General features: G+C 44.8%; 1 protein-coding gene across 1 annotated transcript; it reads left to right on the forward strand.

Moving 5' to 3' along the window:
- The first annotated feature begins 159 nt into the window (after positions 1 to 159).
- On the forward strand, positions 160 to 16,099 carry LOC127447777 (claudin-10). The gene is made up of 5 exons (XM_051709841.1): positions 160 to 475; positions 14,683 to 14,844; positions 14,935 to 15,016; positions 15,124 to 15,231; positions 15,627 to 16,099. Exons 1-5 carry the CDS (start codon positions 244 to 246, stop codon positions 15,769 to 15,771), a joined length of 729 nt encoding a protein of 242 aa, XP_051565801.1. The 5' UTR covers positions 160 to 243; the 3' UTR covers positions 15,772 to 16,099.
- Positions 16,100 to 16,317: the final 218 nt, after the last annotated feature.

A 16,317-nucleotide genomic window follows, 5' to 3' on the forward strand; every position in this document is an offset into this window, starting at 1 on the left:
TTCAGGCAAAAATAGTCACTATAGTGATGCATCAGTTATGAGACTGCCCTGCATACGGGTTGTTCTAAGCTTTATGTACATAATAAACACACTATGACTGAATGATGACACCATAAACACATAATCTCTACCTCTACCTCTTTGTGTTCTTGCTGAGTAGATCTTTCAAAGACCTATAGAATAGATTATATATATCATATATTCTCTAGTCTCCAGCTGTAGCTACATCAGGCTCTTCTCAGTATGCAATACAGAACAGTGATGATGTACACTGAAATAGGCTGCTTCATAGTGTGTGTTTGTGGATGGATCTTGGTTTGTTCCACCATGCCAACGGAGTACTGGACTTACTCTGAAGTACAGAGTTTAGTTCTCACGTCTTCTCACTATTTCTCAAACCTCTGGAAAGACTGTCTGACTGACTCCACTGGTGTTTCTGACTGCAAAGACTTTCCCTCTTTGCTGGCTTTGCAGGGTAAGTAATAACCAATCACAGCACAAACATATGATAAATATATATGGGAAACCGGGACTAGTTGTCACATGGAGAAGTTGTCACAAGGGTTCCCAGTAACAGTAAGATATGAAGACAAAAGTCTAATTGCGCAAATGTGTGTTTTCTCTAGCAGGGGTTTTGTATGTTGATTTCAAACACCTAGTTCAAAGCCTTCTTGAAGTTTGTGAATTCTACCCTAATTAAAGGGTAGAATCTAAATAATTTCACTGTCATTACATTGTTGTAATAGTTTTGGGTAAGCAAGTGAACATAATCAAACAATACTGGCATACCTGTACATTAAGGGAAAGGTTAATTATATTATGAAATATATTATGTGTTCCTAGGACAAAGATATTCTTTATGAAAGTATTTATATGAAATGTATATGTGTTTCAACTTTTCCAGTTTTGTTGTTTGATGAATCGTTTTGTGCCTCATAATTGTTTTACTTTTTACATTTTGTTGAAATGTCTTAAATCAGCTGTTTAATGCAGGTGTAGATTTAAAGAGAAGCATAGATTTTGTTTAGATTTTTATCAATGTTTACAAGAAATTTAAGCCACTGATTTAATGGCAAGTTCCATTGTGACAACTTACCCCATTCCGTGTGCCTCACTATTGGGGTAATTGTCACAAAAGCGCAATGGTTTTTTTTTTTTTTTTTCTCCCCTTTTTCTCCCCAATTTGGAATGCCCAATTCCCAATGCGCTCTAAGTCCTTGTGGTGGCATAGTGACTCACCTCAATCTGGGTGGCGGAGGACGAATCTCAGTTGCCTCCACGTCTGAAACCATCAATCTGCGCATCTTATCACGTGGCTTGTTGAGCACGTTACTGCGGAGACATAGCGCGTGTGGAGGCTTCACGCTATCCTCTGTGGCATCCATGCACAACTCACCAGGTGCCCCACTGAGATCGAACCACATTATAGTGACCACGAGGAGGTTATCCCATGTGACTCTACCCTCCCTAGCAACCAGGCCAATTTGGTTGCTTAGGAGACCTGGCTGGAATCACTCAGCACTCCCTGGATTCAAACTTGTTTACTCGCTGATCTACCCTGGCCCCCTGTGCAACATGTTTTTAATGTACTTTAAGGTAATATATACACACATACATTTACTGCACTACTACACAGTGTGGAGGGTTAGGAGTCAATTTCTGCAAAAACACATATATTAAAATCTATTTAAAAAAAGCTATTGAACATTTCCACTGTTAAAAATCGTAACAATATCGTTTGTTGGTTTGTTTGTTTGTTTTTCTCAGTGTGAATAAAAGTTGAATGTTTATTTCGAGCCAACTCGAAATACGATTTCTTACGATTTCGTAATCTTGTAAAATGATTAAGACCAGGATAGGTCATAGAAAAAAACGAAACAGCTGTTATCAGAATGGGAACTAGGCACTACATTTTTTTCAGCAATATCTAAACAAAAACCAATTATGAAACACAAAACAATTCATGAAAAAAAAAGGTGTCAAATACAAAAAATAAATAAATAACGAAATATGAAACAACTGTTTGTATTTTCACAATAAACTTAAACTTGTAAATTGCATAAAATGACAACATGTGAAACAAGTGACAACCCTTACCAACCTGGCATTGATGATAACGTCTCCGGTTACTCATATAACCCCATCACGCCGCACTACGTAGTGTCAGACCCTAAGATGCAACAGAGTATAAACACTTAGAAGAAAATTTATATGAGGTCATGGGCCCGTTGGGTGGTGACTTAATATGTCTTCAAGTGTGTATGAAAATGAATAACCCCACATAGTGAAAACCAGACAGGAAGTTAATCTTAATCTGAGGATCTATATGAGTATATAATACACACAGAATAATTTAAGCCCTTCATAACCAGAGGTAGGGAAGGAGGTATTATTCTATTGGAAGTGCTTGTGACTTCTAGTGGGAGTAAATTGGATAGTGGCCTACACAGGTACTGTGTTATAATTATAACAGGTAGCCCGCCTGTAATAAGGAGGTCGGGCTCACCTGCTGGGTGTTGGAATAATAAGCACACTAGACAGAGAGGACTCATGAAGCAATGGAGACCACGTCTAGGGTATAAAACCTCGCGAACATGTTCTGCGAAGACCATCCTGCTGCAGAGCATATATCCTGTAGGGATATACCATTTGTCCATGCCCATGAGGAAGCCATGCCTCTAGTTGAATGCGACTTTATGGTAATAGGGCATCTCACGCACTGTGAATAATAAGCGAGAGTGATCGCATCAACAATCCAGAGAGAGAGCCTTTGTTTGGAGACGGACATGCCTTTTGTGCGTCCTCCATAACAGACAAAGAGCTGATCTGATAGTCTAAACTGGCAATTGTACTCCACTTACGTGTGCAATGCCCACACGGGGCATAATAAATGCGCTAACTGCTTCTCATCAGAATTAGACAGTGGAGAAGAGAAAGCTTGTAGGTGCACTATCTGAGCTCTAAAGGGCGTGGAAAGCACCTTAGGTACATAGCTTTTTTGGGTTTGATGGTGGCTTTTGAAAGCCCCAGGCCGAATTCCAGACATGAACTGTCAACCGACAGCACCTGTATATCACCAACCCGTTTGACTGAGGCCAGAGCCAACAGCAGTGCCGTCTTTAAAGAGAGCACACGTAACTCAATGAATTCCAGTGGTTTGAACGGGGGGCTTGTGAGCGCCCTCAGCACCAGATTTAAGCCCCTTGATGGAACCGTAGCAGGGCGAGGGGGGTTCAAGCACCTCGCTCCCCTAAGGAACTTTATGATCAGATCATGTCTGCCAATAGAAGAGCCAGCCTCTGGGGTGTGAAATGCAGAGATGATCGTTACATAGACCTTAAGTGTTGACAGAGTAAGACCTGCATCCAACCGCTCTTGAAGGAATGTAAGGATCTCCATTATGGAGCAATTCACTGGGTCCTTGCTGCGAGAAGAGCACCAATCCGCAAACACACCTGACCCAGCATCACACCCTGCTGATAAAGGTTTGGAGCTGTACATGGTGCTTGAGCAGCCTGGCAGCGGCGGGTCACAGTGACGCGCACGTGCCCCTGGCGCCAGGCGTGACTTGGTACAACGGAATGATGGCAGATGCTGCCACCATAAAACCTAGCATTTTCTGAAAAGACATCAGTGGAAATGCTTTCCCTAGTTTGAACTGAGACAGACACTGGTGAATATTCTGGATGCACTCGATCGTGAGGTGCGCACGCATGCTCATGGAGTCGAGCGCCCAAAAAAGAGATTTGTTGGCTGGGGGAAAGTGTACTTTTTGCCCAGCTGACATTGAGATCCAGGCTGTTCAAATGGTGAAGTATCAAGTCCCTGTGCTCGCATAGCAGAGCCTCTGATCGGGCCAGTAATAGCCAATCATCGAAAGCAAGATAATCCCCCTTCTTTTTTAGGGAGTGGAAAAAAAGAAGGGGAAAAGAGGCCAAGACAAGCCTGTCTCTATCTTTTGGGTAGTCGACTTGTCCCCAAAAAGGGCCGTTCGACACTCATAACTATGTTGGGGGAGGTTACGTGTCGACCTGGTGTGCTGGCTATGAGGCACACAGTAGTCTGCCCACCACACACCGCCAGTTCACGTAACACAGTTCAGCCAGTTGTGGCGTTTCGTATAGGGACCCCTAGTGTCAATACATCAACAGAACGTCATGTGAGTGACAGATAGGGAACGTCATGGTTACTTGTGTAACCTCCGTTCCCTGATGGAGGGAACGAGATGTTGTGTCCCTCCTGCCACAACGCTGAACTACTCGCTGAAATGGCCGGACCTTATATCGGCTCCTCAGCATAAAACCTGAATGAGTGGTTGCATACCAGCTCCTTTTATACCTGTATGTCCGGGGGAGTGGCATGCAAATACCACTCGCCAATTTTCATTGGCCTTTTATCAAAGACCAGAGGTGTCTCGGGCTCCCAAGAGTGACCCCTAGTGTCACTACATCGACACAACGTCTCGTTCCCTCCATCAGGGAACGGAGGTTACACAAGTAACCATGACGTTTTCCAGACCAACCACTGAGCGGCGCCATGATGATTGTAATTGCCTGTTTTGTGTTTCTGGTCTCCAGACACCAAATAAATCTGCCAAAACGAGCGATCCAGAGGAGAACAAAAACCATTTAGGTGTTACCTGGTGTAAAAATGAATTTCAGGCTCAACTTGTGCCATTGTTGGCTGTCATAACAACTCAGAATAATTAATGATATCAACTTAACTAACCTCTGACCATCACTTCATGTCATCTACACACTCAGGTGAGGCACTGTCTATAAAAACGATCATCTCGGTCATCGGCATGTTTTTTGAAAATGTTTACAAATTTAATACCTTAAACATTACATTTCCCGAGTGATGCGAGTGAAAACACTGGAGACCGGAAATTGAAAACAGTTGAATCGTGGAACACATGCAAATGAAATGCAGCATCAGAGCAACCTTAAAGAGCCCATATTATGCTAATTTATAGGTTCATAATTTCATTTTGGGGTTCTACTAAAATATGTTTACATGCTTTAATGTTCAAAAACACATTATTTTTCTCATACTGTACCTTGCTGCAGCCCCTCTTTTCACCCTCTGGCTGAAACGCTCTGTTGTAGCTCCTGTCTCTTTAAAGCCCCCCTTTCCAAAAAGCCCAGTCTGCTCTGATTGGTCAGCTGGCCCAATCTGTTTTGACTGGTCAACCACTTAGAGCGTGTGTAGGAAATGTAACGCCCCTTACAATAATTTCAAGCTTCCTGAGCAGCTGTAAACACTATTGTAACTACAATAACAGTGGCATCAGTTTTTTGCCGTACCAGTTCGAGCCCGAGTCCAATAATGAAAGTTTGGAAGAACAAGCTGATCGACCCGAACCACCTTCACAAGCACTACTTGAGCAGGATGTTTCACAGTGGTAAGTTTTAATTTTGTAGTTTTCTTACAAGTCCACTTTTGATTATTGTGAACCTAACAAAGCTTCAAGTAAAAGACACATAGTGCATCTAAGTTAGTCATCTTTTGCCAGAATGGGTGTAGCTCAACTTCTTTTGCCCTAGCTATGAACGGAGAACAGAGTCTTACTCCCGGTTGGACATTACCAGGGGTATTAGAGAGTTAGTGAGCAAGTTAGCCGTGGACTACCGTGGATAGCGGCCGTAACATTACAGCTTGTAATTATATAAGACTCTTGAGATTGACTATTCTATTACACAGTTTTAGGTAAAAGCCAACCCACAGCCAAATAGTAAACCCTTACCAAAACAATAACATTACATAGCAAGTTAGCCGAGCACTACCGTGGATTGCAGATGTAAAATTACCATTTGTTTTTTGTTATTAACAATTTTTATTGATTCCATGCAGCAAATCACACAGACATAACACAAAATGCAACATCAAACCACATGAAATCATAACTTTTTTTTTCTCCCTGAACATAAACCACCCCCCCACCCCCACCCGACACAAAAAAGCACTCCAGTGGTCAAAAGTCAACTGACAAAGACACACAAATAGACAATAAAACGGAAAATATTTAGACATAAAAATAAAACAAAAAATAAAGAATAAATAAATCATAATAAAAATAAATAAATAAATAAATAAAAAACACTAGTCCCTCTCTGCTGCCCCTCCCCAAGAGCTGTCCAAAAAGGCCAGATAGCCGCCCCACTTCTGAATATAAATATCCTTATTATCCAGCCTTCTATACACCATCTCCTCAAACGCCGCCACCCTGCCCAACTCGACGCACCACTCACGAAACAAGGGCGCACCAGACGACCTCCATCCCCTGAGGATTAACCGCCAGACAATCATGACGCCGGTCAGGACCCAGCTCTCCATATATTTATCACCCACATGCAGGACCGCCCCATCCCCCAAAACACATAATCTGGGGCAAAATGAAAACCGAGTGTCAACCACTTCACATATGAAGCTCTGGACCCTCAACCAAAATTCTTGGATCTTAACACATCCCCAAAAAACATGGGATGTGTCCCAGTCTTCTGATTGCCATCGCCAGCAGGTGGGTGAGTCTTTAAGGTCAAGCCTATTCAATCTAGAGGGGATCCAATAGAATCGATGCAAAATCTTAAATTACATAAGGCATCTCTAGATGCAGACTTGACATTTTTTTAGAATCTTAGCCCACACTCCCTCCTCCAATACCAAGTTTAAATCTTTCTCGCATACTCTCTTTAGAGAAGTTAAAGCTCCATCACCCAGACTCTGAATTAGCAGGGAGTAATACACTGATGCCTCGTGACCTTTTCCAAAAGCAGTAATCACCACTTCCAGAGTATCTGCTGCTTTAGGGGGGTGTATGCTACTCCCAAAAATAGTACAAAGCAGATGGCACAGCTGTAAATACCTAAAGAACTGAGATCTGGGAATCCTAAAATGTTGAACCATGTTTTCAAAAGATCTCAGAACTCCACTCTCATATAGGTCACCGAGTGTATTAACCTTCCTCACAATCCACTCTGACCAGCAGAAAGGGGACTTATAGTGCATCCGGAAAGTATTCACAGCGCTTCACTTTTTCCACATTTTGTTATGTTACAGCCTTATTCCAAAATGGATTAAATTCATAATTTTCCTCAGAATTCTAAAACAATACCCCATAATGACAATGTGAAAGTAGTTTGTTTGAAATCTTTGCAAATTTATTAAAAAAACAAAATCGAAAAAAAATAAATAAAAAATCACATGTACATAAGTATTCACAGCCTTTGCCATGACACTCAAAATTGAGCTTAGGTGCATCTTGTTTTCACTGATCATCCTTGAGATGTTTCTACAGCTTGATTGGAGTCCACCTGTGGTAAATTCAGTTGATTGGACATGATTTGGAAAGGCACACACCTGTCTATATAAGGTCCCACAGTTAACAGTGCATGTCAGAGCACAAACCAAGCCATGAAGTCAAAGGAATTTTCTGTAGACCTCCGAGACAAGATTGTATCGAGGCACAGCAAACTTCTTTCACGTTGTCATTATGGGGTATTGTTTGTAGAATTTTGAGGAAAATAATGAATTTAATCCATTTTGGAATAAGGCTGTAACTTAACAAAATGTGGAAAAAGTGAAGCGTTGTGAATACTTTCCGGATGCACTGTATTAATACGTAATTTTGGGTTCCACCATATGCTCGAGGCAACATTTAAGTAAATGTCTGAATTGAACACTCAGGACACTTTTGTCTATACTGCGTGCAAATGAGAGATTACGGGGTGTGACTTAACTTCTTCAGTTAGTTTAATAGATAGGCTTTGCAGTGGAAAAATAGTGGCAAGAAATTTCTTTTCAATACAAAACCAGGGAGGGGCTCTCTCATGTGGAAGCGACCAATGAGCCAAATGTCTGAGACCGAATGCATAATAATAAAACAAAATCTTGGGTAGGCCTAACCCACCTTAATCAATCAGCCTATGCAATTTATTGAAATGTAATCTGGGACATTTACCATTCTAAATGAAGGACTTCGCTATGCTATAAAATTGCTTGAAATAAGAGAGGGGGACATCTACAGGGAGATATTGTAGCAGGTAGTTGAATTTTGGAATATAATTCATTTTAATAACATTAACCTTTCCAATCATAGATAAATGTAATGAAGCCCACCTGCCCACATCGCTCAAAATTACCGTTTGTAAAAGTAAATCCATCTCCATACTTTATCACTATTCATGATAGTAAGAACAACAAACAATCTGCATAATTCTACACAATTGTAGGTAAAAGTGGGCCCGCAGCTGATTAGCAAAACTATTTCAACACAATAGCAGTAGCTAGCAGGTTAGCAGAAGCCTACAGCTGTGCACCGGGTGTGCACCGTAGCTACAACAGAAAACTCCACATTTGAACCCTCGGTAGTAGATAATTCCACAAATAATCAAACATACTTACAGGTTGTGATCCTAAAGCGCCAGATTGTCCCAACAAAGTGGGAACTGCACTATCTTTCAGGAGAAACCTTCTTGAAAATCCGGCATTGGTTGTGGTTGAACTGCTGAGGAATAGTGGTAAAAATACATTTTAACCACTGATTCTTCAATTCGTCTGCCTTTGGAAGTCCAAACAAAGAGGTGTTGCTTTCGCAGTGAAGAAAACAGCATCTTCTCGACATGCTGACAACACTAACCCAACTCATTCTGGCCTCGGCCATAACTACCTTTATTTGAGGGTGGGCCAAAGTAGCCCTTAGGCAAGCATTATGCAAATGTGTTACATAGTGACATAGATAATTTATGGAAGAAATGGCTGGACTACAAACCAGGCATTTCGTGTAGTTCAGGAGCAGTGTTTTCTGTGGGAGAGAATAACTCCCTTTTGCGTGGACTTTGTGCTTTGTAAATTTGCAGACCTTTTACATGCACAAAGAGCTATATTACACACTAAAGGAAAGGTAAAATCCCAAAAAGCATAATAGGGACTCTTTAAACTTTGTTGTTGTCATGATAGAGCATACAGTTAATAATTTTGTTTCATATTTAAAAACATAATTTCATATTTCCCTTCATTTCATATTTCTATATTAACAATTCTATATTTAAAACAGTAATATCATGACATTATTTAAGAAATTGTAATTGCTGTGTAAATGCATTTATGCCACCTCTGAGAAGTCTGTGTAAAAACGTCTTGGTTACTGATGTAACCTCTGTTCCCTGATGGAGGGAACGAGACGTTATGTCAATGTAGTGACACTAGGGGTTCGATCTTGTGAGCCCCAATCACCTTTGCTTAAATTAGAAAAGGCCAATGAGAATTGGAGAGTGGTATTTGCATGCCACTCTCCGCCCCCGGACATACGGGTATAAAAGGAGATGGCGTGACCCACTCATTCAGATTTATGATGAGGAGCCGATAGAGAGTCCCGGCCATGTCAGCGGCTGGTTCAGCGCCATGGCAGGAGGGACACAACGTCTTGTTCCCTCCATCAGGGAACAGAGGTTACATCAGTAACCAAGACGTTCCCTGTCTGTCACTCACTCGACGTTGTGTAGATGTAGTGACACTAGGGGTTCCTATAGGAAATGCCGCAGGCGCTGAACCATGTCACACGGTATGGAAAAGTGGACACGGGCAAGCTGCTGCGTGCCTCACAGCAAGCGCTCAACCACGTCGTGACCTTCCAGCGAGTTAGGTGAGGCATCTCCCTAGTCCCGTTAAGGGGGGAGGAGGCACTTAACCAAGTAGGCTACCGGTGGTGACTTTCCTGATTTGCTGTTAAGCAATTTCCCACCAAACACTTTCTAGAATAGTGCTGGGAAGTGCTCTTCCCTCTCCAGGAAGGAGAGCACTACGGAGACCACATCCTACCGGAGGGAGGTTAACATGTGGAGAATACCTCACATGGACTTACCAATGGGGAAGTTCACATATGGAATGATACCACCGGAGGACGCTATCTACAGAGAGGGTACACAGCCACAGTGGCCAAGGCAGAGAAAGCTCTGGCGAGGGGAAACACAGGGTTCACCTAAGGGGAAACCGAACAGTGGAAACTTGTCATACGGGATTACCAAGGGGGAATCACCACGCATGGAGCACTGAGCCCAAGTACACAGGCTCACCTGAAAAGGGGCATACCACGAGTACTGAGCCTGGTGTCCGAGATCGTCACTGAACAGTGCTTAAGAATTAAAGAGACGTCCGGGGTTCACCAGATACGGGAAACTGTTGTGGACAAAAAGGCGCACATTATCACCTTTGATAAAGGGGAAAGGCGCAATGCAAGTGGTACACCCAACCGGCCCCTGGTCTACCTGCTGTTACCACGTAACACTCGGGTCGAAACCGGGTCTATGCGTAGGTTATAAAACCTCGCAAAGGTATTGGGTGTAGCCCAACCTGCAGCTCTGCATATGTCTGCTGGAGAGGTCCCCCTTGCCAGTGCCCAGGTGGATGCAACACCTCTATTGGAGTGCGCCCGGACTCCCAAGGGACACGGCAAGTCCTGAGATTGGTATGCAAGGGAAATGGCATCCACAATCCAATGGGCTAGCCTCTGCTTGGAGACAGCTTTCCCCTTCTGCTGTCCTCCAAAACAGACAAAGAGCTGCTCCGAGCATCTAAAGCTTGCATGCGGTCTAGATAGATTCACAGGGTGCGAACTGGACACAGCAACGTCAAGGCCGGGTCTTCCTCCTCTGAAGGGAGTGCTTGCAGGTTCACCACATGGTCCGAAAAAGGAGTGGTGGGAACTTTGGGCACATAACCGGGCCGGGGTCTCAAGATCATGTGAGAGTGTGCCGGGCATTCGCTGGTAACAGAGAGCGCCTGCAGGTCCCCCACCCTTTTGACGGAAGTGAGTGCCACCAGGAGGGCCGTCTCCAGAGACAAAGTACTGAGCTCGGTCTGCTCCAGGGGCCCAAAGGTGGCTCTCTGTAGGGCAGGTAGGAGAGATCCCAAGAGGGAATCAGGCATGGTCTAGGAGGATTCAAGCTCCTCATGCCCTTGAGGAACCTGTTGATCAGGTCACACTGTCGTGAGGGCCTCCTGTCCAGTGTGTCGTGGTAAGCTGCTATGCAAGGGCTGAAAGTTTGACGGCAATGTGGCGTGATGGTCACACGCCAGGTGCCGTGGCGCCATGCCCACCTCAGGACTTGAGTCTGTAGCCAGTGCTGAAGCAGTCTCATATGCGTCAACCCGAGGGGGAGAACCGCCGCCGAGGATGGCATATGTCCCAGGAGCCTCTGAAATTGTTTCACTGGCACTGCTACCTTCTGCCTGAAGGTCTTCAGGCCAGCACTGACTGAGCATGTTTGGTCATAAGACACCTTGAGAGTGACCGAGTCCAACTCCATACCAAGAAAAGAGATGATCTACACAGGGGAGAGCTTGCTCTTCTCCCAGTTGACCTGAAGCCTGAGTCGGTCGAGGTGCTGAAACACAAGGTCCCTGTACGCACACAGTAGATCTCACGAGTCAGCTAGGATTAGCCAGTTGTCGAGATAATTGAGAATGCGAATGCCCTCCTCCCTCAGCGGGGCCAGGGCAGCCTCTGCGACCTTGGTAAAGACATGAGGGGACAGGGACAGATCGAAGGGGAGGACCTTGTACTGGTATGCTCATCCCTCGAAGGCAAACCAAAGAAAGGGTCTGTGTCGAGGAAGGATCGATACGTGAAAGTACGCGTCCTTCAGGTCGATGGCATTAACATCTTGAACGGAGGCCTATGTAAGCATGCAGGTCCAAGATTGGCCGCGACCCTCCCCCTCTCTTGGGCACGATAAAATAAGGGCTATAAAAGTCCTTGCGCATCTCAGCTACGGGTACAGGCTCTATTGCTCCCTTTACCAGAAGGGTAGCAACCTCCGCCTGGAGGATGGAAACACCTTCGCCCTACACCATAGTGGAGAGGATGCCACTGAACCTGGGCGGGTGTCTTGTGAACTGGATCGCGTAGTCAAGGTGAATCGTCCTGATGAGCCACAGCGAGGGGCTGGAGCAGGCCTCCAGATTCCACGCCAGTGGCACCTAGGGGATGACTGGACTTACCATGCCTGGGCAGGGTGGTTCACGGCAAGGCAGAGCATGTGCCCCACCTGGAAGACAGCCCAGGGGGGATGTGCTGCCCCGCAAGCCCGCAATGGTGGCCAATGACTAGAGCGGGCAAGTGACCCCAGAGACCAGCACACTTACCTGTTTGCCAGCTGTCTCTCAACAGAGAACGAGGGAACGGGAGATACTCGCGTTCACCTGATTGACCAGAAAGACTTCCAGCGCCTGGCCGTCACGAGTGCGCTGACCCAGGGAATGAGGAAACTGCTGTTTTACCAACCATGTAGGCGCCGAGGCCCAGAGGGCACCTGGTGATATAATACTTACCATGCGCTGACCCAGGAGTGATAGTGGGGCTGAAGAGTTCACCCAGGCCAGACTGGTCAGAGTCAGTTGCCTCATCCCTGGGTTGCCCATGCCAGGGCCGCCTCGAAGCCCATCCGTGGTTCTTGGGGGCCAGCTGACAGGCAGGTGGAGCCGACTTCCCGCAGGATGATCTTCTTCTCTGAGGCTGGCATACGGGCTCCAATAGTACGGGAGCCGGGGCCGGCAACGCAGGGGAACGGCTCTGGTGAGAAGCAGACAGGGCGCGGGACTTCGGAAGCCTGAATGCGGCAGAGTCACGCCGCGGAAAGATGTGCTTAATCGCCTCGGTCTGCTTCCTCACTGTTGAGAACTGATGGGCGAAATCCTCTGTGTCGCCAAAAAGCCCCCCTTGGGAGAAGGGTGTATCGAGAAAGCGTACTTTCTCGGTATCATGCATCTCCACAAGGTTGAGCCACAGGTGCCACTCTTGGACCACAAGAGTGGACATCGTTCGGCCCAGGGCACGTGCCGTGACTTTCGTCGCCTTTAAGGCAAGGTCTGTCACAGTACGCAGTTTCTGCATCAGCCCTGGTTCGGTTCTACCCTCGTGCAGATCTTTCAGTGCCTTGGCCTGGTGGACCAGCAGGATGGCCATGGCGTGCAGGGTGGAAGCGGCTTGACCCGTGGCCTTGTAAGCCTTCATCATTAATGAGGAAGAGAACTTACAGGCCTTGGAAGGGAGCCTTGGTCGGTCGCACCAGGTGGCTGCACCCTGATGACATAAATGCACCGCTATGGCATGCTCTACCTGGGGGAGCTCGACATATCCCTTAGCCACTCTGCCGTCGAGGGTAGTTAGGATGGACAAGCCCGCGAAGCGTGTACGGGCGGAAAAAGGTGCCTTCCATGACTTCGTTAGCTCCTCGTGTACTTCCGGGAAGAAAGGCACCGGGGTGGGGTGTGGCTGTGAGTCACGCTCTGAGCCCAGAAACCAATCATCCAGCCGCGAACGCTCAGGGCAGAATCCACTTCAGCCCGATGTTCGCAGCCTTCCGGGCAAGCACGGCTGCCATCTCAGTGTCTGCCTCATCCAGATTCGTCTGCTTCCGACAGCAGAAGCCCACCCTCCGATGCTGCGACCGAAAGCTCATCCTCGTCGTGAGCCACGAACGACACATTATCGCTCAACAGCTCATGTATCGCTCGACAGCTCTTCCAGATAGAACGAGTGTGCTGGGAGATGGGAGGTCTGCAGGTGTCGAGCCGGTGAAAACGCTCCCATATCCACATCCAGATCGCCTGCGGTGCTTGCCGACCCGGACAGAGCGGGTTGGGGAGCAGCCGCGGTGGCTCCTTGCTTCATGAAGAAGGAAGTGAGCCGAGACCGCAAAGTTCTGATGGGTATGTTCTCGTAATGAGAACATAAGCCTTCCATGAAAGCTGCCTTGGCGTGCTGGCACCCCAAACACTCGAGACAGATTTCATGGCTGTCCGGAGGGGAGAGATAACGGCCACATCCAGTAGCGCAAACGTGGAAGGACATCTTTAAAAAGACGCCAAGCTTTTGCGCGAGCTCTTTTAGAAGGAATGATACTCTTTTGACTATACTCTTTTAGCACCCGTGGACTCAGCCGCCGAAGTGCCCAGGGGAAGCACAACACTCGACCGTGCGAGGGTGTCCGCTGATATGCGCCATAAAACCCAGCAGCATAAGCGAAAGGTGAGAGGACGAACACAAGCATGCATTCGGCTCCGAAGAAAAAATCTGAATGAGTGGTGCACACCATCTCCTTTTATATCCGTATGTCCGGGGGCGGAGAGTGGCATGCAAATTCCACTTGCCAATTCTCATTGGCCTTTTCTAATTTAAGCAAAGGTGATTGGGGCTCTCAAGCTCGAACCCCTACTGTCACTACATTGACACAATATCGAGGGAGTGACAGACAGAGAACACCTAAATGCCAAATCAGATGCAAGTCCTTTGCCACCTTTTCAGTGTAAAGATGGCTTAGGAGGATTTTGAACATGGGTTTTGGAACCAACATACAAAACCACTGCTAGAGAAAGCCCACATTTTGTCTTTAAAAATTACATTATTACACATAGTTGATATGTGTCATATCCGTTATTACATATTATGAACATATTCACCACCAGTGTTGGATGTGATCTGATTACAAAGCAATGAGTTACTGTAATCTAATGACTTTTTTAGCCAAACTTAGCCAACACTGTTCCATGAAGCAAAAAAATTATATTTGAACAAACATTGTTGCTGTCACATTTCCTTGCATTAACCCTACTTTATCTATGTATCTCTATACTGTATACACCTATGGTATAACCTCCTAATCTCTACGTTCTGTTAAACAGCCTACATTCATTTGTGCCGATCTTTGATCATCATTTCCATCATTCTGGGATTCTTCGGAGCTGTTCTGGCTTTGGTCGGGATGAAGTGCACAAAACTTGGTGGATCTGAAATTGTGAATGCAAGAATCACCTTTACTGCCGGAATCAATTACAGTTTATCAGGTAAATAATTGCACTTCACCAGTATGCATGGGAACTATATGTTGAAAGTGTATGGTCCTCTAAACTTGAATTCTTAAATCTCTGCTTCAGGTCTCTGTGCTATGTTTGCTTACAGCTGGTATGGCAACAAAGTTATATCTGAGTTTATGGATCCCAATTACAAAGCTAAAAAGTGAATACACATTTACTTCACTTTCTAAACTGCAAATGATAAAATGAAATAAGAAATGTGAACAATATCCAATCAAAGGTTGAAACTCATCTTTGATGCCACAACAGATTTGAGCTTGGAATGGCGTTGTTTATAGGATGGGCCGGCTCGGCGCTGCTCATTGTTGGAGGACTCATTTACAGCATCTTTGCGGGGAAGGAGGGCTGCCAGTCCAGGTATCAAACCTCATAATATGTTCCCTAAACCACATCACAGTGATAGCAGCTTAATTTGTGTTGATTGGTCCTATCAAAATAAATGTACATCAATGGCAAAAACAATAAACTGTACCTTCTATATATTGTTTTAATATGTATTATAAATATTTACACGGTGTTACCACAAAATGTATTGAAATATTCTTAAAAAAAATGCATATTTGAGAACATAAAAAGCAAATGAAATCCATACTAAAAACAACTATCTTCTATAGAAAATTTCAAATAATTTAATATATTGACAAACCTCATTTCATAAATTGTTTCCTGTGTGCATAAATTGCTGGTGAAATTTTCTATAATAATTTTCTTGCAACTGAAAAAATGCATGTAAATCATGTGTGTGATTTCAGCTCAAAGACCCATGAGAACTCTCCTCTCTCTAAACTAAATAAAAAAACAGACACTCCACCATCTCCCATCCCTGACAGACCAAATGGGAAACTGTATTCCAGCAAACCTTCCAAAGGCTTTCACAGCATGGATGCATATGTCTGATGTGTTCTGTTTGAATTGAGTTTTTATAATCTCAGAGCTTTCACATGTTGATCTGGTCAAGTTCAATAGTGGTAGTGCAAAGGATAATGTAAATCTTTGTGTTACTCTATAATTTTTAGTTTAAGCAATTGCACAATTTTAAAAGGCATTTGATATTGGATTTTATGCATTAATACTCCAGTATAGAAAGTAAATATGCATATATGAGAATAAATAAAATGCCTCTAAATAAAAGATTGAGTTGTGGTACTGATGGGGTGATGAGTGGTGTAGTGATAAAAGTGCCACTAGCACCACTGAAATGTATTGCAAAAATAAACATTTGCTGTGTCCGAAATCGTACATACTGTGGGTTACTTCTCGGCCGATAAAAAAGTATATTCTTTAGGTATGCAGGCAAGTAGTATGAATATATTCCGGACATACCTAATCCTGAACGTGGGCACTGTCACAATCAAAGAGAGCAAGGCAGGACCCAAATGCAGTGAGGCAGGGATAAGGGCTTTATTTAGCAAACGTACAAACCAAATATAATGGTTAAAGGTT

The sequence above is a fragment of the Myxocyprinus asiaticus genome, chromosome 11, assembly GCF_019703515.2.
Source record: "Myxocyprinus asiaticus isolate MX2 ecotype Aquarium Trade chromosome 11, UBuf_Myxa_2, whole genome shotgun sequence".
Taxonomy (NCBI): Eukaryota; Metazoa; Chordata; class Actinopteri; order Cypriniformes; family Catostomidae; genus Myxocyprinus; species Myxocyprinus asiaticus.

Coding starts and splice junctions, on each gene's coding strand:
- LOC127447777 (XM_051709841.1), top strand. CDS start 244: ATGCAATACAGAACAGTGATGATGTACACTGAAATAGGCTGCTTCATA. Junction 476..14,682: donor CTCTTTGCTGGCTTTGCAGG/GTAAGTAATAAC, acceptor TCTGTTAAACAG/CCTACATTCATTTGTGCCGA. Junction 15,017..15,123: donor CCCAATTACAAAGCTAAAAA/GTGAATACACAT, acceptor ATGCCACAACAG/ATTTGAGCTTGGAATGGCGT.